Below are 24,483 nucleotides of genomic sequence, written 5' to 3'. Positions count from 1 at the left end.
AAATTCAAAGAGCATAAAATCATCATCATAATCATCATTTAAGAGCATGGCTCTTGTCGGTGGAGTAGACGCCAGTTTTCGCGGTCCTCGGCCAAGTTCTTTAGGTCCCTGTAAGACACGACATTTACTTTTCCTTTTAGTTGCTGCGTGTAACTTGCTCGTGGTTTTCCTCTTCCTCTTCTACCTTCGATCTTGCCTTCCAAAATAGTTTTAAAGAAAGTGTCGTGTCTTATCAAGTGACCTATCATTTTTCCTCGTCTATTCTCTATGGTCCTCAGTAGGTTTCTCCTCTCTCCAACAATTCCCAGCACTTCCTCGTTCGTTTTTTTCTCAGTCCAACTTATTCTCTCCATTCTTCTCCACAACCACATCTCAAAAGCCTCCAAGCGTTTCCTATCCTTCTGCCTCATTGTCCACGTCTCACACCCATACAAAGCGATGCTCCAGATGTATATCTTAATTAGGCGTTTTTTTTATATTCTTAGATATCTTAGCCTTTAGCAAATGTTTTTTGGCGTTGAAAGCTGTTTTCGCCATTGCTATCCTTGATGACAAAAAAAAAAAAAAAAAATCATCACCAACAAATTAAACAAATTTCAAACAAATATGTTTAATAAAGTTTGTAAAGGTGCATTTAGTTCTATCTTGAACCTATTATCGGTATATTTTTAGCGATATATTTATATACTTGCTGATTTATTATACAAATTCAATCAAGTCGCAAATTGAAAAAGTTCCAATGAAACCAATTCTATAGGTAACGTTACAAAATATTAAGTCAAATAATTCAGAGTCAATTGTGTTTGAATACGCGAGCATTCCGGATGTACAATGTGTCTACTCTGAATTATTCACAAATTTGTCCCCCATGAGATACTTATTCCCTACCTACACTTGGAATAACGATTATTTAACAATAAGCTGCTGCTTGGCTAAGGTTTTGCAAACTGGTTAATGGCGAAACAATAAATGTCAAAGACTTTGATACAAGATTGTGATTATATTTGCTTTCAACAAGTATAAATAGACAAGGGTGTTTAATTACAGATCATATTAGTATTTATAGCTATTTTTCGTCTAAATCATCAAACTAAAACTTTTAATTAGTGAAAACTAGTTTTCACCAAGGCGCTTTGTGAAAAGAAGTGTTGACAGAAAAATCCTTGTCAAAAGCTAGTTTTCCCAGTTTACTTTGCGGAAACTAGTTTTAACTAGTGAAATAGCATTTCCACCAAAGTGATAAACCAGTTTTAACTGGAAAAAAGCAATTTCACTTAACCCTTGACCAGGCGGAGATCTCGCGAACTACCACATAGCAAATGATTTTTATGACAAGCAGAGTGACTACAAGGACCACTAAATTCATTTACCTACGTATAGGGCTGCCATCTCGAATTTCGCCAAACCCGGACAAAGATTCAAAAAACCCGGACATTAGGCGTAAATCGCATTTTTTCCCCGGACGAGTCCGAAAATAATATTTTTAAAAACAAGACCTTTAATTTTACATTTAGTTTTAATGTGCTTCCTTACATGAAAAGTGTCCGGTTTTTCCCCGGACACTTCTTGACACCCCCCCCGGATGGCCCCCGGACGGCCTCCAAACTAGGACAAATCCGGGAAAAACCCGGACGGATGGCAGCCCTACCTACGTATAGTCTGAGTTAAAGGAATTTTCTTTGAAACATAATTTTTTATTGCGTTCGGAAATCGGTCACTTTATAGACCCTATAAACTTTTCTTAATTTTTTTTATACTTTTGAATATTGATTCCGGTAGATAACAGCGTTAATAGAAAACAAATTTCTTGTATTATTTTTGTTATAATATTTCTTTAAATAAAAGCCTCTGGTTGCCCACTGCCCGTTGCAGCAGGTTTTTACGGTAACATATAATTATAATATGTAACAAATAGCGCTCACACAAATATACACAATTATAGTCTGTATGTTAGCAGTCGTTTTACTCTAGTAGCCTGTGGGTTAAGTAGACCAAAAGAACAATGCATTCAGGATGCCGATGCCGTTGGGGCTACCCAGGTGCTGTAGTGCCTCGGGTATGTTCGCCGAGGCTCGCACGGATGGTTTTCAAGCCATACTTCGCTAGAAAATCGTTTCGATGCTAAGCCGAGTTAGAAAAAGTACCAACAGCATGATTGCCCAATTGTACACTGGGTTGCCCTAGTTTGCACCGGGTTGGGCAAACTAGGGCTATTTCTCATTTTATGTCGAAATAGATAAATTCAGGTTATCTATTTTGACCTTTTTTGTATTAAAATGTATTTTTTTTTAAATAGGGACCCTTAGTAATAGTACATAGCTCAACAAACTTGAGCGCTTGCAAAATCTCTGTATTAGATTTATATTTGGACTTCGCAAATTTGACCATATTTCCAACTTCCGTGTCCAGCTCAAGTGGCTCCCTATACGTCTTCGTCGTAATTCTCATATTCTCAATCTTCTTTATAGCGTTCTTTTCAACCCCTCTACTCCCCCATATCTTAAAGAGCGTTTTACATATCTCTCCTCCGTCAGGCCTTCACGGAAATATCTACTTGTTCCCCCTCCATCCTCTACAAAATATTATACTGACTCTTTCACTTTTCGAGCTGTTCGGCTGTGGAACAGCCTGCCCTTAGATATTAGGTGTGCGAAAACTCTTCAAAGCTTTAAAACCCTACTGAAAAATCATTACTTGTCTCTTTCTTAATGTGCCGCTGTGTTATATTATGTATGTATGTATATATATTTAGATATGTATCTAATATTTATTTATTTTAATATAGGTATGTATTGTTATATTTATATGTTTATTTAAATTGTAAATGTACTGTATGTACTGTCTGCTTGATGTATGTGTAATTTTCCTATTCCTCTAATTCATTCGTGCACTACCTGTTCTAAAAACTTACTGTTCTTTATATCCTGCTACCCTAAGGTTGTCTGGAAGAGATCGCTTACAGCGATAAGACCGCCTGTTGCTACCCTTCTTTACATTGTAAATCTGTTTTTTTTAATTTGTCTTCTTTGTGGTGCAATAAAGAATATTTACTTACTTACTTACTTACTTACATATATTTATATAGTTTACTAACCTATTTTTATTAGTTAAGAAGATCACGGCCGTATATAGCTCGAAATAAATATTCTAATATTATTATATTATTTGCCCCAAACCAGAATACCATATACGAAGGGAAATGACAAATACGTAGTTTATCAACTTCTTATTAACATTACATTTCTAAATTAATCTGAAATTCCTTTTTGGCTTGGCAATGTCAATTATCAACTTGTCACCTAGAATCAAAACTAAAACAACGTACACGCTAAGCACGCACCGAGCATCCTCGCATGGAAAAATGTGGGAGCTGCCACAAAAACCAGCGAATGTGTCAGTATATTTCATAAAAATAGGATAAATATTTCATAGTAAGCGATTCGTTACTATAAGCGAAGTCATCCGATTCTTTTACAAGTAATTTTATATTCTCGCAGTAATGACGTCATAGTAAGCGGTCGGTTAATATAAGCGGAATCATAATAAACGGATTCCACTGTAGGTAAAAAACTTTTCTAAAGCACCAGCCTCTTGCATGTATGTGTTCGAATAGATTCGTTCTTGAGATTTGTAATTTAACGTATGGTTATCAAATTCATTATTTGCTTGGTTGTTGAGACCATACGTTAAGTTTGATTATTTTAAATAATTTATAAATAATTGTCAATTTCATGTAGGTGTCCTATGGGTGTTGCTATATTACGGGTGTCACATGTATGCGTGTTTCTGACTTATGAAGTAATTGATATTACTATGCAACTAAATGAATATTTTGTAAGTTGGCAGCAATGCACTTAGTTTAATTTAAAACTGTATTAGTTTTGATTTTGTTATGTTAGTAGCCATTAATCTCAGTAACGTTATAGCGATTTAAAGCACAAGTGCTGTTATGAGGAATAGACAATACAGGCTTTTCTTGAAACCTTTTATGTATGTTCTTATATTCGTGTTAATGAATGCATAAATGACAGATAACAGTAGAGGAGTAGGAAAAATAAAAAAAAAACCTTTACCGCATCATTGTGATTCCAAAAAATGTAAGCTGGTGGCTCTGGAGAGTACAGCACTACGCACGTCAAGTTTATCGTGCTGCCGCGGTCTATGTATAGGTCTGGCCCGCCGATGATCTCCGTTGTAGGTTCTGGGAACAAATTGTTTATTGAGAAGAATATTAAACAAATTTGTATAACTACATTTATATGCATTATGTCCATCGGAAACATTTTTTTTGATAATGAAAGCATATATTTTAATAAATTTTTAACATGATTAGGGGGGCCTAGCTAAAGTAAGTTTTGTTTGCGTTACGAAAAGTTAAATAAAAACGATTTAGATTTTTTGTTAATGTTAAACATATTTATTTTTTCCATACGTTACTATTAAATACAAATTCCCGATGCTATGCTTATAGAAACAAGAATATGCGTTCAACAGTAACGTCATATTAGATTACAACGACAAAAAGTCGAAAGTAGTCCTTACCGATCAGAGCCAGGAGCGGAATTCACATTCGATGCCTCACCTGCCAAGAAATTACAAAATGGCGGACGAATGTTTGATATGTCACCGTATTTAAGAATTATTTTGCTTGAAATTTAGTTTTTTCTTCGCAAGCGTGATGAAAAACATTGTGTGTAACTCCACTCGGGTATTTAATTCCCTTCAGCCTGCGGCTGTCGGGAATTACCACCCTCGTATCCAAAATTTCAATTACCCCCCTAGTTGCACAATGTACTATTTCGCATGTATGCTGAAAAACGTTGAGAGCAACACGGGCGCTATTAAAATTTTATTGTAAACTCGTGGTCTATTTGACTTGTTATTTCTTTTGCTGAATATACTATAATAACATCACCTCGCAAAACATGTGATGCATATAAAAGATTTAAAAACTGTGCAAATAGCGTTTCATTGGAAACAACGTAGTAATTTAAAGATGATATTCCGTCTATAGAAAAAATAAACTACATATATTGGATACATTTCAGTAGTACAATGATAGCAATTTTGTTATCATTTGCGCATGCATTTCGCTCGTAAATATTCGTACATGTATTGACGTGTGTGAGACTCGAGTGTTATTGATAACAAAACGATATAATTTTGACATGGAAATGTAGGTATGTTGGCCTCACGGTAATCTAACCCTACCCACAGAGAGTAAGAAGGATATGAATTTTGTTTTATTACATTAAACCGCTCTAATATAGCTACTAAATATTTGATTTAAAAAACCGGTCTAGAGCATGTCGGGCTAAGCTCAATGTAAACGTTTAATATTTTGTTTCATTCATATTAGCGCATAGTACAGCAATAAGGGCGGGAAGCACTCTTACTACATGTGTCTCACTCTAATAATAGCTTGCTGTACATCATTAGAGCGAGACAGATGCATCGCGCTCCTAGTTGACCGGTTTTTGCCTCTCAACTTCTGACCTATGGGCTAAATTCATTGTGTGACAATTGTAAACTTTGGTGAAACAGAAAGAATATGTCAATGTCATTTTTTCTTGACATATGTCGCACTTGTCAGGTTGGTGACCCTGTTTCACCAACCTGACAAGTGCGACATATGTCAAGAAAAAATGATCTTAGATTGTATGAATAATAAATCAATAATTTCAGAACTGACAACGCCTTAAGTTGCAAGCCGTGAAAGATTGCAATCTGGATTATATGCAATATGCGTGTCTAGTCAAAGTCATGAACAAAGTGGCCCAATTACTCCGTAGGATATTCGATATTCATGATTTCAGGGTTTTTGGCGATAACAATCTTACAAAATGTTCGACTGGAAATAGCAAGTGCCCAGATACTACTTAGTCTCTTGCTTAAAACAACACAAGAGTGGCCACTACAGTAATATTACTGCTGCTGCAGAAGCGTTCAGACGGACGGTGTCTCTGTCCTCCTTGATAAAATGATTGGCGGATTGAACGTTCTAACCGCGAGAGCCATGCCGCATTGACAGCGACGCAATATGTCAAAGATATTAAGGATATAATATCGCCCGTCTCAACTCTGCAGTAATAACGTTGCAACAATAAAGCTGCTATATGTACAGTCGCCATCCGAATGTAACCTTTATGGTTAAATATTAAAGGTACTTCTAGTTCAAATTATGGTATGAAGTACTTACCAACGACGTTCAAATGAATAAAATGACTCATGTGTGGCGTAGTAGATATTTGGCATTCGTAGATGCCAGAGTCTCTGTGCTGTGGGTATTTGATCTGTAACAAAAAATAAATAACAATATTTACCTACTTGTTTTTTGGCAGCTTATGTGTAATAGTGGATCTTAAAAATATGTAAAATATAAGTAGATTTAAGATATCAAAATAAAAAAGAGCGGCCAAGTGTGAGTCGGACTCGCCCATGAAGGGTTCCGTACCATTTATGACGTATTAAAAAAAAACTACTTACTAGATCTCGTTCAAATCAATTTTCGGTGGAAGTTTTCATGATAATGTACATCATATATTTTTTTTTAGTTTTATCATTCTCTTATTTTAGAAGGGGTGGGGGACACACATTTTACCACTTTGGAAGTGTCTCTCGCGCAAACTATGCAGTTTAGAAAAAATAATATTAGAAACCTCAATATCATTTTTGAAGACCTATCCATAGATACCCCACACGTATGGGTTTGATGAAAAAAAAAAAATTTTTGAGTTTCAGTTCTAAGTATGGGGAACCCCCAAAATTTATTGTCTTTTTTTTCTATTTTTGTGTGAAAATCTTAATCCGGTTCATAGAATACATCTACTTACCAAGTTTGAACAGTATAGTTCTTATAGTTTCGGAAAAAAGTGGCTGGGACATAAACGGATAGATAGACGGACATGACGAATCTATAAGGGTTCCGCTTTTGCCATTTGGCTACGGAACCCTAAAAAAGAACATACTTATAATGAACATTCTATCTTATACCTGTGCAATGTTATGATCGTATCAAGCCGTGTTAATGTATGTAACAAACTATAAAATGTATGGTCTACAAAATACACTATATAATAGCCGTTTGCATTTTAATTTTACAAAAGCACATATCGTCGCCGTAGAGCGAAAAGTCACCAAATCACAAAATGGCCAAAATTGACTTATATATGTCATCAAAATCGCATTTTTTTTCTCCAAATTTCAGTCTTACTGCGGTAGCAATAGCGATCATAGTTTCAATTTTACAAATTTAAAGAAGTAACTAAAAACTCACTTCGGATTCAATATTATAGTCGAAAAATACCTAATTCCGTTATACATTTTTAAACTTCTTGTAACTTATTTATGAGCGTACCTAAGTCAATTTAGTTATTTTTTCCCTAAGTATTACTAAACTATTTAACCACGAAGAACCTCATTCAAAAAGTCACTTAATTTACTTAGTTACTTTTTAAATACCGGTTATGTCAAAAGTGTGGAAGCGAAAATTAACTAACTCTATTTAGTTATTTTTTTTGTTCATAGTTGTAAGGCAATGTACATCATTTAACCAAAGCGATAATTAATTAAACAGTTTTAATGAGTTTTACCCTACAAACAAATATACAATACAATAACTAATCATATTTAATTAATTTTACAATAAAGACTGTACTGTACGCCGACGTGATTTGATTAAAATTCGCTCGCAAGTTAGTGACTTTTCGCCCAGTGCCGCAGGCCCCCGCAACCGATACCGACCGCTGCGCTCTGGCGTACGAGCCGACAGTCATACGTGTAGTTACTATTTTCTGCACGGCACTTCTTGCCGCATAAGTCGCATGTATGTGTATGTTGTGCCTCTAGATATGAGACCACTCCACGAGCGCGACGCCTGTTCCTTTTATGCCTCAAGTTTTCCAGCCACACGTCGTCGTGCTTCTTCACTCCCACGCATAGGTCTCTACGCCACTCGGGTCTTAATGCAGCACGTTCTTCCCAGTCGCCGGTATCGATGCCAAAGCATTCCATGTCACGCTTGCAGGAGTCTCTAAATCTTAACATCGGGCGCCCCACTAGGTCTTTTCGCATTATTTGCTATCTGACCCATTAGCACTTGGCATGGCACCCTTTCTGGATGCATACGGTGTACATGACCGAGCCAACGCAGTCTCTTCTGTTTGAGCATCGCCGTAATGCTGGTGATGCCTGACTTTGCAAGAACTGCTTCATTTGTCATCTTATCCTTCCAGGTCACTCCCAATATTAGTCTCAGGCAACGCATATGAAAAGCGTTTAACTGGCGCTTTTGTTTAGAGTAAGTAGTCCACGTTTCCGAAGCGTATAAAAGGGTACTGAGTACGCACGACTGGTATACGAGGACTTTGGTGGCTATGGTGAGCTTATCATTTCTCCAAACGCGAGTGTGAAGACGTCCAAATGTACACGAGGCTTTGCCTATTCGAGTAGCTATTTCCTTGCCGCTAGAAAGCTTAGATGTTGTTGTGGAACCGAGGTAGCAAAAATGATCAACCACTTGCAAAGCAGAACCATTAAGCAGAAAGCTAGGCTTCCTATCTGTGCCCTGCACCATAAACACTGTTTTCTTGGCATTGACACTCATGGAAATAGCTGGCAAGCCTGGCTAAACTTATCAATTAGCACTTGAAGATCCCCCTCTGAGTCGGCAACAAGTGCAGCGTCATTCATCTGCATACAAAAGTTCTCTGGCAAATAGATCATCACGTCTTGTAGTTGACTTTAAATAGTTGATATTGAAAAGTCGGCCATCCTTTCTGGTATGCAGATGCACTCCGACGTCGCAATCCCTGAATGTCAAATGAAAATCCCTGAATGAAATATATCAAAGAGAGTTGGTGCCAGCACACAGTCCTGCCTTACACCGCGGTTGACGCCGAAGGTTTCCGACGTTTCACCATCGAACACTACCGAAGCACGCATGTTTTCGTGAAAATATTTCACTATGGAAAGTAGAGTAGGCGGACATCCGACCTCACACAACACTTCGTAAAGACCATTTCGACTCACTGTGTCGAATGCCTTGTTCAAATCTACAAAGGCCATGTAAAATGGGACACGATGTTCGCGGCACTTCTCCTGAAGCTGACGAAGAGTGAATATCATGTCGCTTGTCGACCGTCCACCGCGAAATCCGCACTGAGTTTCAGGCTTCAAGCTTTTTTAAAACCACCTTTGCAAAAGCTTTACCAGCAATACTCAGTAGGGATATGCCTCTATAATTATTGCAGTCCCCGCGATCTCCTTTTCCTTTATATAGAGTGACGATGTCTGCATCCCTCATGTCCTGTGGCACCGTGCCCTCGGTCCAACAACGCTGAAGGAGAGCGTACAGGGAGCGAGACACACAACCAAGTCGAATTAGTTCGGCAGGCAAATTATCACGACCAGTACTATATCCTTATCTTTGACCAGTATGAAAAGGAGCTGGAGAGAGTCGATCGATTCAAATATCTAGGTCACATTATCACTAGTGACCTAAAGGACGATAGTGATATTGATAGGGAACGTAGGGCGTTGGCTGTTCGGGGGAATATGCTGGCTCGCAGGTTCGCGCATTGTACAGGGGAAGTTAAGAAAACTTTGTTTAAATCCTTCAGTCAATCGTTTTACACCAGCGGCCTGTGGGTTAGTTATACTCAGAGAGCACGCTGAGTGCTACGAGTCCTCTATAATAACATGTTTAGGGTCCTGATGGGACTTCCTAGATTCTGCAGCGCATCTGGCATGTTTGCCGACGCCCACGTAGAGGATTTCCACGCCATAATGCACAAAAGAATCATGTCCATAAGAAGCAGAATCCAGGGTAGTCCCAACAGCATACTAAGTATGTTAGCGAATAGGCCAGACAGTCTTTTGCAAAGACATTGGATGTCCGCATTAATAAACCCCCATTCTGGGTTTGTTTATTATTAAAATTAAAATTTTGTAGCCGTTTTATTTTTATTTTTAGTGTTTTTCTTTGTACAAGTAGTAAATAACTATAGCTTATAAGATACTCAAATTAACAAATGTGGACCACTTTGTCTGAATAAAGAAATTATTTATTTATTATTAAATATTAAGCAGTATCCAAAAAAATATTATAGTTAGTAGTTTTTAATTAACACGTATTTTCACTTTATCATAGCAGTCATAATTCAACTAACTTCACTTAGTCAAATATAGACGCACTAAAATGTGGGCAAATAATCATTAACTTCGTTCAAAAAATCACTAAGTTATAATTAAGGTGTAATATTTAAGGGCAAAAATTAATTATCGCCTATAGCTCCTAAATCGTTAGTGTGAATAATATAAGTCCATTTTGAGCTCAAAGAATAGCAGTTTCCAATGAATAAACACATATAAAACCACAATTTCATCTTAAGATAATTTCAGTAAAATAAAAATTAATTATTATTTTTTTAAACCCTCATAACTCAAAATGACTAATGAACGATTTGGTGACTTTTCGTTCTACGGCGACGATATGCCATGGTATATTAATTTTTACGAATTACAAATTTTCAATAAAATTCAATTAACACTGTTGTGGTTTCGTCGCGTACCATATTATTCATTGACTCCTATTGACATAGTTATTCAGTGGACATAGACATTATATATGTCGGCAGCCTATCCTAAGAATCGAATCTTCAGATCTTCTGATCTTCAGATTTGCATTGACAAACTTAACCTGGACCTTTCACATATCCAGCAGTGGTCAAACAAGTTCGGCCTTTTTGTAAATCCTTGCAAGTGCCAGGCCATTGTTATCGGTAGTTCCAGACAGCTTGCAAGAATAGACTTGGACGCGATAACACCAGTAAGTTTTGACGGCACTCCAATAAGGTTCAGTCAAAGTGTTAAAGATCTGGGTGCTCTCTTAGATAGTACTCTGAGTTGGAGAGCACAGGTTACCGAGATCAGTCGAAAGGTCATGGGTTCCCTTCACGCTCTTAATAAATTTAAGCACTTCCTGCTATCAAAACCAAAGTTTTATTAATTAATTCACTTATCCTGCCCATTATTGATTATGGTGATGTGTGTTATCCGGACTTAAATGAAGAACTTCTCGACAAATTGGATCGGCTACTCAATAACTGCATTCGCTTCATTTTTTGCCTTCGTAAATATGATCATGTCTCATCTTTTCGTTCCCAGCTTGGCTGGCTCCCCATTCGTCAACGACGCAATGTTCGCATGTTGTGTAGGTACTCTTTTTTCTGTGTTAAATGATCCTCATTATCCTGAATACCTTAAGTCTCTATTTCAATACTACGGCGTTACCCGGGACCGTCAACTTCGCTCTTCCGGCAATATGTCTCTATCTATCCCTCTTCACCGCACTGGGTTCATGTCGAATTTGTTTTCCGTGCAGGCGGCCCGTCTTTGGAACGGACTTCCCTACGGCATCAAAAATGCTCAAAATAAGTTTGCATTTAAAAAATCCTTACGTGCTTTCTTTGCTAGCAGAATGAAACAATAATAATGTATGGGTAAGCTCTTTATGTTTTGTCGTTATTTATGTATATATTATAAGAAATATAAGTATGTATATTTATGTATGTATGTATTATGTATGTATGGTATGTTATTGTATTATATTTGGTTGTTGTTGTTAAAGTAGCACCGCCCACAATCTCTCTGCTTTGCCTAAAGGTTGACTGGTAGAGAATGCCTCATGGCATTAAGTCCGCCTTTTGTACTATAAGGTTTTCTTTTGTGCAATAAAGATTAAATAAATAAATAAATAAATAAGATCAGGCAGATCGTGAAATTCCTGGGCATATCGTGGAACTTGAAAATCTTTGTCTCGTTCCCTAAGTACGGCCGCCGACATATACATAGATGGTACTTTCCGTAAGGAATGATTCGTTTGAGTAAAATATAAGATTCCTGAAGCAATTACATATTTCTATTTTTATTGTGACACAGAGTGAAGAGACTTAACTTATTATTAAGGCGCCGTGAGGTCAGGTCGCAACTCGCTAAGCACCATCTTATTAAGCTAAGCTCGCTAATTCCATTAACTTTTGCAACGATAAGGTTTAATAATAAACTTTGTATAATAATTAATAGAAGTGCAAATAAAAAGCGAATAAATAAAGATACATATTGAAAATAAATATATTTTCATAGCACTGTAAGACTAAAGTAAGCTATGAAGTCGATATAAAATGAAAGTCATACCTATTCAACTAAATTTTGTTCATAATATTTTATTAAATTAGGGGATTACCTTGATGTTAAGAATAAGATTTGCAAATAAAAATACTATTAAGAAAGTATACAAATATTTAAACTTCTTTTATTTTTTTAATTTCGTTTTTAAATTTTATTTTTAGCATTAGTTTAAATTGTAATTGGATTTTATTATTAACGTGTTTTTTTCCAAGAAAGGGTTTAATTTATAAATAAGATATAATTATTATTATATTAGAATTTCTTAGTTCTCTGTATATATTTTAACTTAATTACCGAGTTAAATTTGCTATATTGATAATAGATGCGAATTAACTTTTGTGGCTATCGAGCTGAGTTTTATTAGAAATCATTATGTAATTGTTAAATTTAACATATAACTTACCACAATTTTCAATATAAAACATTTTTAAATAAAAGATCAATTGAATATGATAATTGCAGAGTGACAATATGTAACATTAAATAACTTTATTTTTATGTTAATTTAATAACGATTCCATAGCCCACTTTAGTTTTACCATGCTATGAAAACTTCGAAGCTTGAATATAAATTGATTTTTAAGTGTAAAATAAAGTACTTATGCAATTTCATTGATTATCAATTTTATCAAATAATTGCGTCAATATTATATATTATTTTATACTGACTGGAATGGCCTTGTGGGTAGTGACTCTGCCTATGAAGCCGATCGTCCTGTCCTCGGTTCGAATCCCGGTAAGAGCATTTATTTGTGTAATGAACACAGCTATTTGTTCCCGAGTCATGGGTATTTTCTATCTATTTAAGTACATATCGTCGCTTATTACCTATAGTACAAGCTTTGTCTAGTTTGGGTCTACGTCGATCTATGTAAAATTTCTCCTTATTTATTTATTTTTAATGTAATTTAGAGCGTATTTCATTACGTGCAGTTAATGTATGTAATCGCAACATGCATGGTGAGTTTTATATTACGTAAATTACATAAATTCAAAAATGACTGTCGTAAATTACTCTCATGCGTCCTTAAAAATACCCGCAAAGAAAAAATACCCGTGATTTGGTTAAAGATAACTATCATTTCTTATCTAAAAAAATATGTCATGACTAAGTCACGTTTTCTTTTTAATATTTACATTATACCTAATTAATATGAAATAAACTATACCCTTTATTATAAGTAAAACTTTTTTACCTGCAAGGTCCAGTCCTCGGAATGTGGAAGATGAATGGCCCTAAATCGCTGATCGCTCGTGTATGTGTAGCGTCCCACGGTCAGCAAGTGGATGTCTCTGTGGCGCACCCAGGACACTTGCATGTTCAGCTGAAACAAAATCACACAAGGTGACAAGGGCACACAATTACAAATTTTATAATTAAATAAAAAATACACTCGTAAGGGTTGATTTTTACATCACTATATATCACTATATATATTACAAATCTACCAAATGTTCTCAGAAAGTAGACATTCAAAACTTGTAAGTAAAAAATCAAGGCCCAGACTTATTACGCATAGGTAAGTTAAAACCCTAGCTACTTTTAACTTGCATTAAAAATTATTAAATTAAAATAATTATCAACAAGAAATGTCATGTTGGTTTAATATATACGAGTAGTAGGTTAAAAAGTAAAAAAAAAGATATGTTATTTAGAAAAATTTATCACATCAATAATGATTAAGGTTACATGCCATAAATACATGCCAAGAAAATATTTATTATATTAGAAGTCCAATAGCGGCCAGCCGAGATCCACTCATTCCAAAAGCACGGCAGCTTAATTTCTTGTTTTGTAGATTGGAAATTTACTTTCAGACTTTGAATCGTTACCCGCATCACCCCCTCCCCAGGCCATCTCCCTTGAAGGCCGCTTATCGCCAAAAGGGTTAAATTTCGATTGCAAAATTAGGCAAATTCTCTCGGGTTTTCAGCCCAAAAATACTGAACGTCGAATTTAATAATAAGTGACCTTCACAAATACAGGGACTAAGACATCGTCTAGCGAGATATGGTTGACTACTGCGAATTTATTTACTTCCAACAAGCTCTGTGCAAAAAACCAAGCCTTTGTTCCCTATATTTTTAGTACGTAAGTATACTCGTACAGCTCAAAAGAAAATAGAGACTGCTCAAAATAAAATCTGACCTTACCGCGAGTTTGACACTGACATAGGTGTTCGCTTTTCACCAGCGTGTGCGTAACTTACTTTCTATGCATCTCGCTCGTACTAGCATATTAGTGCGAGCGAGATGTACCTAAAGTAAATAATTTACGTAAACGTAAGGCTTCAGGTTGATAAAAATCGGTAGTTGTATATTTTACACTATCTTGTTATGTAATGAATTTGTATTTCCTAGAAATAGTCGTTTTAGTAAAAAAATACTGATCGTTGAATTTCTGAATGTTAGCTTACACGCAAATACCCCACGTCTTTTTTTTACACTCGTATCATATCTAGAAATTGCCTATGGATTAACTGTCACAAAAAGGACTCATTGCTAAGGACGTTCGCGTTCATTTTTCACTTTAATAATTGACATAGTATACTATAAACAAATAAAAATAATAACTCAAATTTAGTACAAGTACGTACAGGATTATAAATCGACCTTGAATTGACAATGTCATGTTATGTCGAGTAAATGCCATGTCAAAACGTTTACGTAAGTAAATCGATCCGGGTATCCTACAGGCTAGCTAGGCTACCTACAGCTTGATAAAAATCAGAATTGGCATGATGAAATTTTTTTAATATGGTCGGTCGTTATAAAACCGGTTGAGAAAAACCTGCAAATCTACATGCCGGAGATACGGAATATGCTGTACGAACAACGACAACAATACCCGTGACAAGGAATTTGGCATTCGCGTTCAGAAAGACTTGCGGTGCGGTGCAGCTCTGCACAAAGTCTTGGTGTCCAGACTTACCAGCAGAAAAACTAAGATCCAAATTTACGAGACCGTAATATGATCCATCTTAACATACGGATGTGAGGCCTGGATACTAAATTTAAAGGAAGAAAGTACGAGTAAGCTTTTGGTGGCTCAGAGGAAGATTCTTCGCAAAATCCTTGGCCCCACACAGAGACCCGATGGTAGCTGGAGAATCCGCAAAAACATCGAAGTCGAACAGATAGTTGTTGAGCCAAATATCGTGGGTGTCACAAAGGCGCAACGGCTTCGGTGGCTCGGCCATCTAGAGCGATCGGGCGGTGAAAAGAGCATTTGAGGGAAAACCGATAGCACGCCACTTGGCCGGTCGACCTAGGTATCGGTGGGCGGATGAGGTGGACTCGGATCTGAGCGAGCTCCAAGGTTGAGGTCTGGCGAGGATCTGCACAGGACCGGGATCAGTGGCGAGCAGTCGTGTTGGAGGCCAAGCCACACTTTGGGTCGCTGCGCCAGAGGAGTAAGTTAATTAACATTGTAGATACACTTGTATTGGCTCCGGAAAACACAATATTTCACAATCTTTAAATAATTGCATTTATATAGGTATGTAGCTACTTTAAACCTCGCACGAAAATTCGTCGCGTCCGATGTGACGTCACGGTTTAGTAGGTGGTAGTGTGGTACATATTGTTTACATGAATAGTTTACACACGAATATATTACATTACCTACTTAAAATTTTCCCTTGAACCCGAATGATATTGTTAATTGCTATATATTACGATAAGCGATGATAAATACATTACAAAAATTAATCTCATTTTATATTTAAAAAAAAACTCTCACACGGTGCAACCGGAGGATTTAAGATGAATTATTTAGATACATGTACATTTTAGACTCAAAATACCGGGCGCCGCTTTTATTTTTAATTTTTTTCTGTTCACGACAGCCAACATGGCAATGATAGTTCCATTCAGTGACATAATTAATTTATTTTTGTGAAATATCGTATTAGTCAGATATTTATATAATAACAAATAAATATTTGCTATATATCCTGTAATAATATTTTTGTACCCCATAAATGTTTAATGGTGAAATAAAAAAGTAAGTAATATAAATTTTTGAACGTCCAAAAATGTCATGGAATGTTGACGTCACGGTTTGGCTTGGTTTTTATTGCTGCTCCTAGTTATCGATGAAAAAATTGAATTTATTTTACATTGTTTTTTTTTTTATCTAATCAAACAATTTACCATATTAGAACATTCCTAAGAAGGAACTCTACTCGGGATCTCGGTCAATGTCCAGAGAGTAAAGACACGTTGTATAAAAATTATAATATAACTTACGAGTAGCTAACATGGTATTGTGATAATGACTATAGGATTTCCGTTAAATCTATTATAGGCGTGGAACCCTATAAATCTTAGAACCGCATACAGCTACAAAACTCCGAAACTTAATAGTTGTCTGTCTTCAAGTGAAAAATGATGAAGCACCTTAATCTATTACTTTTGTTTTCAACAACAAACAATATCCATCTACCAAATTGGCCTCGTATTATTTCAAATTCAGGTGATGTCAATCAACGGCAATTCGATAACAGAAATGTGCCAGCCCTTATTACTTTTGAAGATAAATCAAATTAATAATTAAAACAAATATTAAAGATAAATTGATTCAACATTTAATGCTTTATTTCGTCTCATTTAGAAACTTTCTCAGATTGAACTTGGGAACTGGATCTTAACTTAGCACTTTAACTTGGCGTCAACAAATGTTCGTATAACTTTGTGATAATATTAAATTAATATATTACCTACTTTTTAATTAAAAATTTTGTTCATATATAACAGGTTAATTTTATAACATTCTACTTTAACATATTTAACTTAATCGATATTCATGGGACGGAATATATGTCTTCATTTCTTTATCTAATCATTTCAAAAACAGGAAACAATTTGCACATATGTATTGAAAACAAAAAAAGATGTGTATATTTAAGTATGAGTGCCTTCGTACAAAAATTTGTTCCCTTTGGTCTTGAAAATCGATTAATTGCGTTTTTTTTCAGGGACCGTTTGACGTAGAGAGATAACATTTATAGTAGAGTAGAGTAGAATAGAGTGGAGAGCGATTATTCGTGGCAAAATAAAAAAGAAAACAACAAATAACATAACATAACATATAAGCCACGAAATGGTCCCGACTCAGCATGGAGCTAGTCTAGCTGGGCTAGCGCTGGTCTTCCGCCGGGGCCATTACCGTGAAGCGTAACACAATATTTAGGATAAATATTTAAAAAAAAATACACATCATTATACACATCACATACAAATTGGAAAGTAAAAAAGTAACTTTACACAACGAATTTATAGAATATACATTAAAAGAACCGTAACGATAAATCTAAAAATAATGAACGCGACCAACTTTGACATAAGTGCAGGAATTGAGTCACATTTAGCAAAACACAACAAAACATGGGTCGTGATTCGCTGATCACGTCTTCACTACAAATGTAGGGTATAAAATAGGTATCAGATATTAAAACTGTGTGAAACAATTAAAATGAGAGTAAGTGGTGGTTGCGGAAGGGATAAAAGAGGCGGTAAGTACATACTATACGTCTGGAGTACTTAAATATAGCTTGTCTCAAGTTGGAGGCATTCCTCGGTTAATTGATATTGGAGCATAAACTTTTTTAAAGTTGATTTAAAACTGTGAATGCTTTGCAGGTTCCTGATAGGAGGTGGGATGTTGTTCCAACACCCAGTGGCTGCGTAACGAAAACTACCTCGGAAGACTGCCGATGTGTATCTAGGAGTTAGAAGTTGACTCGTAAACCGCTGACCCCCGCGTGACTTGGATATGGACAGCTTTTCGTACAAACAAGTAGGAGTCTGACAGTTTATTGCTCCAAAGAGTAAAGAAGCAAGGTGAAGTTTGTAGCGGTGGTGTATTTTTAGAATATTGTGCTGATTAAGGAATGGCGATACGTGGCCCCGCAAAGGAATGCAGAAACAACATCCGTTCATACCGCATCCACATAATTTAATTTTGACAATATAAGTGACTCCACTTACCTAACACGTAATATTTCATCAATGAAAGTTCTTATTTTGTACAACACTTTTAGCTTGTAAAAGCAAGTCCTAACTACATTAGCAATATGCTTCTCAAAACGAAGACCATTATCCATCAAGAGACCGAGATTCCTAGCCTCATAAACTTGCTCGATGGGCTCGTCTAATAGTGTGACTTTCAAAGTTGGTGTGATACCAGCCAACTGATGTTTGCTACCAAAGACTAGATATTTCATTTTGTTCGAGTTAAATAGCAGGCAGTTATCTGAAGCCCATGATGCTATATTACTGAGATCAGTATTGAGTTCAGCTATAGCTTCATCAATATCAGGTGGCTTACATAAAAATGTAGACTTGAACATCATCTGCATAGATGTGGTACTTACAGTGTGTGATGGGTGAGCCAATGTCAGCAGATTATAAAATAAACAGAATAGGGCCAATGATTGAGCCCTGAGGTACTACTCTGGATAAACCAATTTGGTCAGAGGTGGATGTGGAACCATGACATTTGATTTTTACAAATTGGCTGCGCTAAGGTAACCATCAAACCATCTTACAGTTTTGCTGTCAAAACCATAATAACTCAACTTTGACAGGAGAAGATCAATATTTAGGCTGTCGAAATCCCTAGAAAAATCAAGTAGAACCAACAGAGTGCACATGCCCTTGTAAAGCTGTTGTTTTACTTCTACCCCTACGGAAACCTAACTGTACATTAGGTAGGATATTGTTGGTCTCAAGATACTTAGTGAGCTGAATACACACAGCCTTTTCCAATATTTTAGAGATGCAGGGTAAAATACTGATCGGTCTAAGGTCTGTAAGCTCGGGCGGGTTAGAGGTTTTAGGCAAAGGTTGCACAATGGCAAGCTTCCAGGCATTTGGAAATGTAGATGTCAAAATGGAGGTATTCATTATTTTTAAAAGCACATCAGTAGAGTGTGGGAGTGTAAAAAGAAGCATTTTTGGATTTATACCGTCAGATCTCTCAGCACAATTTATAATCGTTTGTCCCTTTCCGACGTATTGGCATGATGGAAAGGGACAAACGATTATTAGCGGCTTGTCAACTTTAGTAGACGTTATGAATAAGGGGGTAAATGGTTAGAAGCATAGTGAGTTTTAACGCAAAAATATGATAAAATAAATTGTCGCCCTCAGAGATAAATATTCGGTTCCCCTGTCTCCCATCCATTTACTGAAGTCTGCCCAGTTACTGAGGCAATATAAGACTAACCGTTTCAGAAGACGCGTTGCAACAAGCAATTTTATCGTTTCACAATGAATGCGGGTGGTCTGGATGGTATTCCCCCCCCCCCCCCCCCCCCCCCCCCCCCCCCCTCCCCCCCCCCCCCAACACCTTAAACGACCTAATCAAAACATCTTCCGGGGATACGAGATCAGCCCTACTTACAGTGCTGACTGACCACCCTGATAAATTTAATGTTAGCAAGCCAAGCAAGCACCGAAATGTTCACACTCCTTTATGGTGCCAGTCTTGTAGCCTTTGCAAAAAAGGATGGTGGCATCCTTTAAATCGAGGAAATCGCCCTAATAGCGTAACTATGTGATTTGACGACCGATCTAGCCTAGTCATTAGTGACCCTGCCTATGAAATGGATGGTTCTGGATTCTAATCCCAATAAGGGCCTTTATTTGTGTGATGAGCGTAAATATTGTTCCTTAGTCATGGGTGTTTTCTATTATTTATACCTGTATACACGGTGCCCGCGAGGAAACGGAATTATTTTAACAATATATTCCGGATCGTATTTAGAGACAAAAATGTCATACTTGTATAATATATAAATAAACTTTTTTTAATTCGCCTATTTTCAGAGTTAATACCAATTTTAAATAATAACTTAAGACTATTTAAAGCCAAGTCAAAAAGTCCCCGCGTTGTCGCCGGCGCAAGAGTACCCAACACACTAAATAAATACATAAATATTAAAATATTAAAGGGGCATTCTTACACTACACATTGACTAAGTTCCACGGTAAACAAAAAAGGCTTGTGTTGTGGGTACTCAGACAATGATATATATAATATATAAGTACTTAAATACATAGAAAACATACATGACTCAGGAACAAATATCTGTGCTCATCACTCAAATAAATGCCCTTACAGGGATTTAAACCCGGTACCATCGCCTTCATAGGCAGGGTCACCACCCACTAGGCCAGACTAGCCGCGTTACCATGTTGAATGACGATGGATAACCTTTGCACCAGCCCGCGTAGCCGACGTGCATATTGTTCACGCTCCGTGGCGAACGAAACGCAACTGTCACAGTCGCACTAATATGGAAGAGTGATATCGAGAGATGACTACGCTACGCTACGGAGCATTAACGATTGAAACGTTGGCTGCGCGGCCAGGTATGAACCCGCGCGGGCGTCAAGGGGCCCACCGCGTGAACAGAAATTCGCAAATTGCGGGGATCTTTCTCTTTTAATCTCACCAAGACGTAATTAGAGAAACAGAAAAAAATGCCCGCAATTGACGTACTTCGATTTTCGCGGTAACAGCCCTGACGTTACACTTAATTAAAATAAACACGGCTACGTCTTTTCTTTGTTCACTATATTTTATTAAAGATGCTTTAAGGCGCTTTGTTATTTAAATGAAAGCGTTTTTAAATGAGAACAGGCAAGAGAGAAAATTATTTCAAACGTATTTAAGGACAACGATGTTGTGGTAGTGTTTCTGAAACGAGTTTCACGTTTTATGAAATATTCCTTTATTAGGAGTGATGCCATGCGAGTATTACTGGATTTAGAAAATAAATGCAACTATAAAGATGAAATATTTCAAATACTTTTAGGTACTTACGTTTTTTTAGCGATTTTTACCTCAGAAGGAAAATTTTATTCTATCTATTTGGCTTAACTTACAGCAAAATATGTTTCTAATATATATTTGAAGATGAAATAAAACATGTCACATAAATATTCCTTAGATGACAATTTTTCCACCTATCGTGCAAACGGCTGCAAAATTGCATACCCACTTTATGAATGTATTTCATTCATACTATTTCCTACTCTTCTAATGTTATCTGCCATTTATACATTCATTAACACGAATATAAGAACATACATAAAAGGTTTCAAGAAAAGTCTATATTGTCTATTCTTCATAACAGCACTTGTGCTTTAAAATCGCTATAACGATACTGCGATGAATGGCTACCAACTCAAATGGCTACAAAATCAAAACTAATGCAGTTTCAAACTAAGTGCATTGCTGCCAACTTACAAAATGTTCATTTGGTTGCATAGTAGAAACAATTGCTTCATAAGTCAGAAACACGCATGAGACACCCGTAATATAGCAACACCCATAGACTACAAAGACCACTTAGCGTTGCTTGTTAGTCTCCATATGCTACTGTGGCCAAAATCGAAGAAAAAACTGTCCAAAAATTTAATTTAGCAAAGAGCAAGTACCAAGGCCTCGTGAGTTACGAGAAGGTGTCGCCGACCGGCCGGGCCGCGGCGGGCCGGGCGCGTACGTATGCTCGCGTATCATAGCTATATACTTTTGCTTTGTTTACCTAAATTAAGATTTATTTTTGTTGACTCGTAGGAAAAGTATTGTATGCCACGTTGTATAAATGGGTCAAAAAATGCTCGTGGCGTATTCTTTTACAATGTTCTTTTATAACTTACGCCACTCGCCTTTTTCGACGCTTCTTATACAACTGTTGCATAAAATACTATTGCAGCTCGCTGTACATAAACATGTCGTTACCATCTAGTTAAATTAGCCAGCTAGTTAGTCACCTAGGCTATTCATTAAAAGTCCGCATCCAAATTGATGTCTAAACTGATAGTTAATTGAACTAGAGTCACTCAACGTTTAACAACTTGGCATATTGAAAGTCAGCCCTTTGAAAGCGACTTTTTTAGCGATTCACTGAGCCAGGTGATATAAATATAAGCAAAAAACCTAACTTAAAAATAACATACAATAAAATAAATAAATGTACAATAAAATAAATATAATAACCTAACCTAACCTAACCAAACAATAAATTCATCAATGTCCAATTTAACTGAATGACTGCACTACGTTGTTGAGATCAATGAGTTTGCTGTTTGTTCCTTAGCCATTCAATTTGAGGTCGACGTTTAATGAACGGGCTAGGCGACTAATTAGCTGGCTAATTTAACCAGTTAGTTGCGTCATATACGACTACAACACCCATTAAAAATAAATTCAACTATTTAAGGTAATAAACTTTCGATATCGGCCTGTGCCATGATAAGCCAAGAAGGCCGATGTGTAACTGTGTAGAAGTCTATTTTAGTCAACACCACAACAACGCAATATGAATATTGATTCTATTACGTCTATAGCTTGCTATAGACTTGAATTTTTTCCAGTAGACTAGCTAAGCCAATAAGCATTAACTACACTGTTTACGACACTGCTAGATGAAAAATATGTATTTTTGACCAAAAAAAGAGATATTAAAGTCACTTTGGGCTTAGCACGGCAGTACGAGTAGGTAAGTATTAATATTTAGTGTACTTCAAGCTAAGCATTTCTTTCACTTATTGCTTTGCTTCATAAACAGCCGGAGCATGGCTACAGATTTAACGTGGCCGCCCCAAATGGCGTGCGAAAAAAGACATCAAGCTGAATATCATCGGGTTCCACGGAATAAAATAGCGATCATTACGTCAGACGCGTAGAATTTAAACGGGCATAGTAAATCTCCTTTTTAAAGCATCTGAGTGAGATCTCGTTAGTGGGTTGTTATTTATGTGGAAGATGTGGCTGCCTAATGAGGTTTTTATTTATAAACTCCACAATAGCTTTAAAGTTGCATTGTCCCATTGTTGCGTTTCATTTTAAGCCAGAAGCTGTGACCGCTATGTAAATTGGGCTGGCGAAATACGAGTAAATGGGTCTCGTTAGACGCGTGTAACGCTTTAGTTGTTGCCCATTATAAAGGTAGACCGCACAGTCCAGCCGCTATGCCTTCAACTTAATTTTATTTTAACCTTCATTAAAACTTGTTACCATACTTCATGTAAAATTAAAATTGTGTTGTGAAAGTTATTCTCCTAATTGTGTGTATGGATAGTGAAAGATGACATTTAAATTGCGGTTGTTATGTCGTCAATAGTTGAAAATTGCAGCCGGCACGCGCGAGGTGTGGAGAAGACGGTGAGCAATATAGGCCACCCCTATTAAAAGTTATCTTCCGTATACTTATAGGAAATACAAAACCAACAAGTAGGTATTAACGCTACGTTCTACTATGAAAGTGTGTACCTACAGTCTAAAAGGTAAATGCCATTCGTATACTTGGTCTTTCATTTTTTATAGATACCTGGCCTATCAGTATTATTAAATTAAAACAAGTTTGGAAGAGATCGCTTTTTAGCGATATGATAAGACCGCCGTTCACCTCCTATAAGTACCTGAATTGCTGTTTTCTCTCTCTTTTCGTTTATTGAGGTGTGCAATGTAATATCTTTTTAATAAAAATCCATAGTAAAGTAAAGTAAAATTTTATTTTTAAAAATCAGATACAATTACATAAATTTTATGGGTCACACTAGGCTAAGCCTGTCCCGTGACTCCACGTTTGCGTATTCTGTTAGAAGCGATTTTTACATATATTTTACCTAATGGACAACTATATATACCGGGCGTTTCCTGTAACACGAGCAAATAATTAAACCATATATTGTACTCCTAAGCGCTGGTGGCCTAGCGGTAAGAGCGTGCGACTTGCAATCCGGAGGTCGCGGGTTCAAACCCCGGCTCGTACCAATGAGTTTTTCGGAACTTATGTACGAAATATCATTTGATATTTACCAGTCGCTTTTCGGTGAAGGAAAACATCGTGAGGAAACCGGACTAATCCCAACAAGGCCTAGTTTATCCTCCGGGTTGGAAGGTCTGATGGCAGTCGCTTTCGTAAAAACTAGTGCCTACGCCAAATCTTGGGATTAGTTGTCAAGCGGACCCCAGGCTCCCATGAGCCGTGGCAAATGCCGGGACAACGCGAGGAAGAAGAAGAAGATATTGTACTCCTAAAACGATATAACTTTTAATTAACAACTTTTAAAAATCATGAAATCTTTAGATTTTATCTTTTTCATACAAATTTAATATTATTTTCAATGTACGCCGACATCAGTGTGTTTGACGTTACTTGTCACGCTTTAAATGTAACAAATTTGCAATACATTGCATCTTAGAATTAACTTCAATGTGTAATAAAAATTAAAACATAAGTTATTTTTAAAAGTTGCGGAACAAATGTTGGTGAG

The 24,483-nt window shown here is 36.6% G+C and overlaps 1 protein-coding gene across 2 annotated transcripts in view; it reads right to left on the bottom strand.

Annotated features, from left to right (window-relative positions):
* LOC133517111 (uncharacterized) overlaps nucleotides 1-24,483 on the bottom strand; it is a 154,723-nt gene that overhangs the window by 5,347 nt on the left and 124,893 nt on the right. For both annotated transcript variants that reach the window (XM_061850271.1, XM_061850272.1), the window contains exons 4-6: nucleotides 13,386-13,514; nucleotides 6,200-6,293; nucleotides 4,074-4,201 (exon numbers count right to left, since the gene is read on the bottom strand). In XM_061850271.1, coding sequence (XP_061706255.1) covers nucleotides 4,074-4,201; nucleotides 6,200-6,293; nucleotides 13,386-13,514 — 351 coding nt within the window. The remainder of the gene's footprint in view (nucleotides 1-4,073; nucleotides 4,202-6,199; nucleotides 6,294-13,385; nucleotides 13,515-24,483) is intronic.

Source organism: Cydia pomonella, chromosome 4 (assembly GCF_033807575.1).
Source record: "Cydia pomonella isolate Wapato2018A chromosome 4, ilCydPomo1, whole genome shotgun sequence".
Classification (NCBI taxonomy): Eukaryota; Metazoa; Arthropoda; class Insecta; order Lepidoptera; family Tortricidae; genus Cydia; species Cydia pomonella.
The sequence above is the reverse complement of the archived record's forward strand: the minus strand, read 5'-3'. Positions and strand labels throughout refer to the sequence as shown.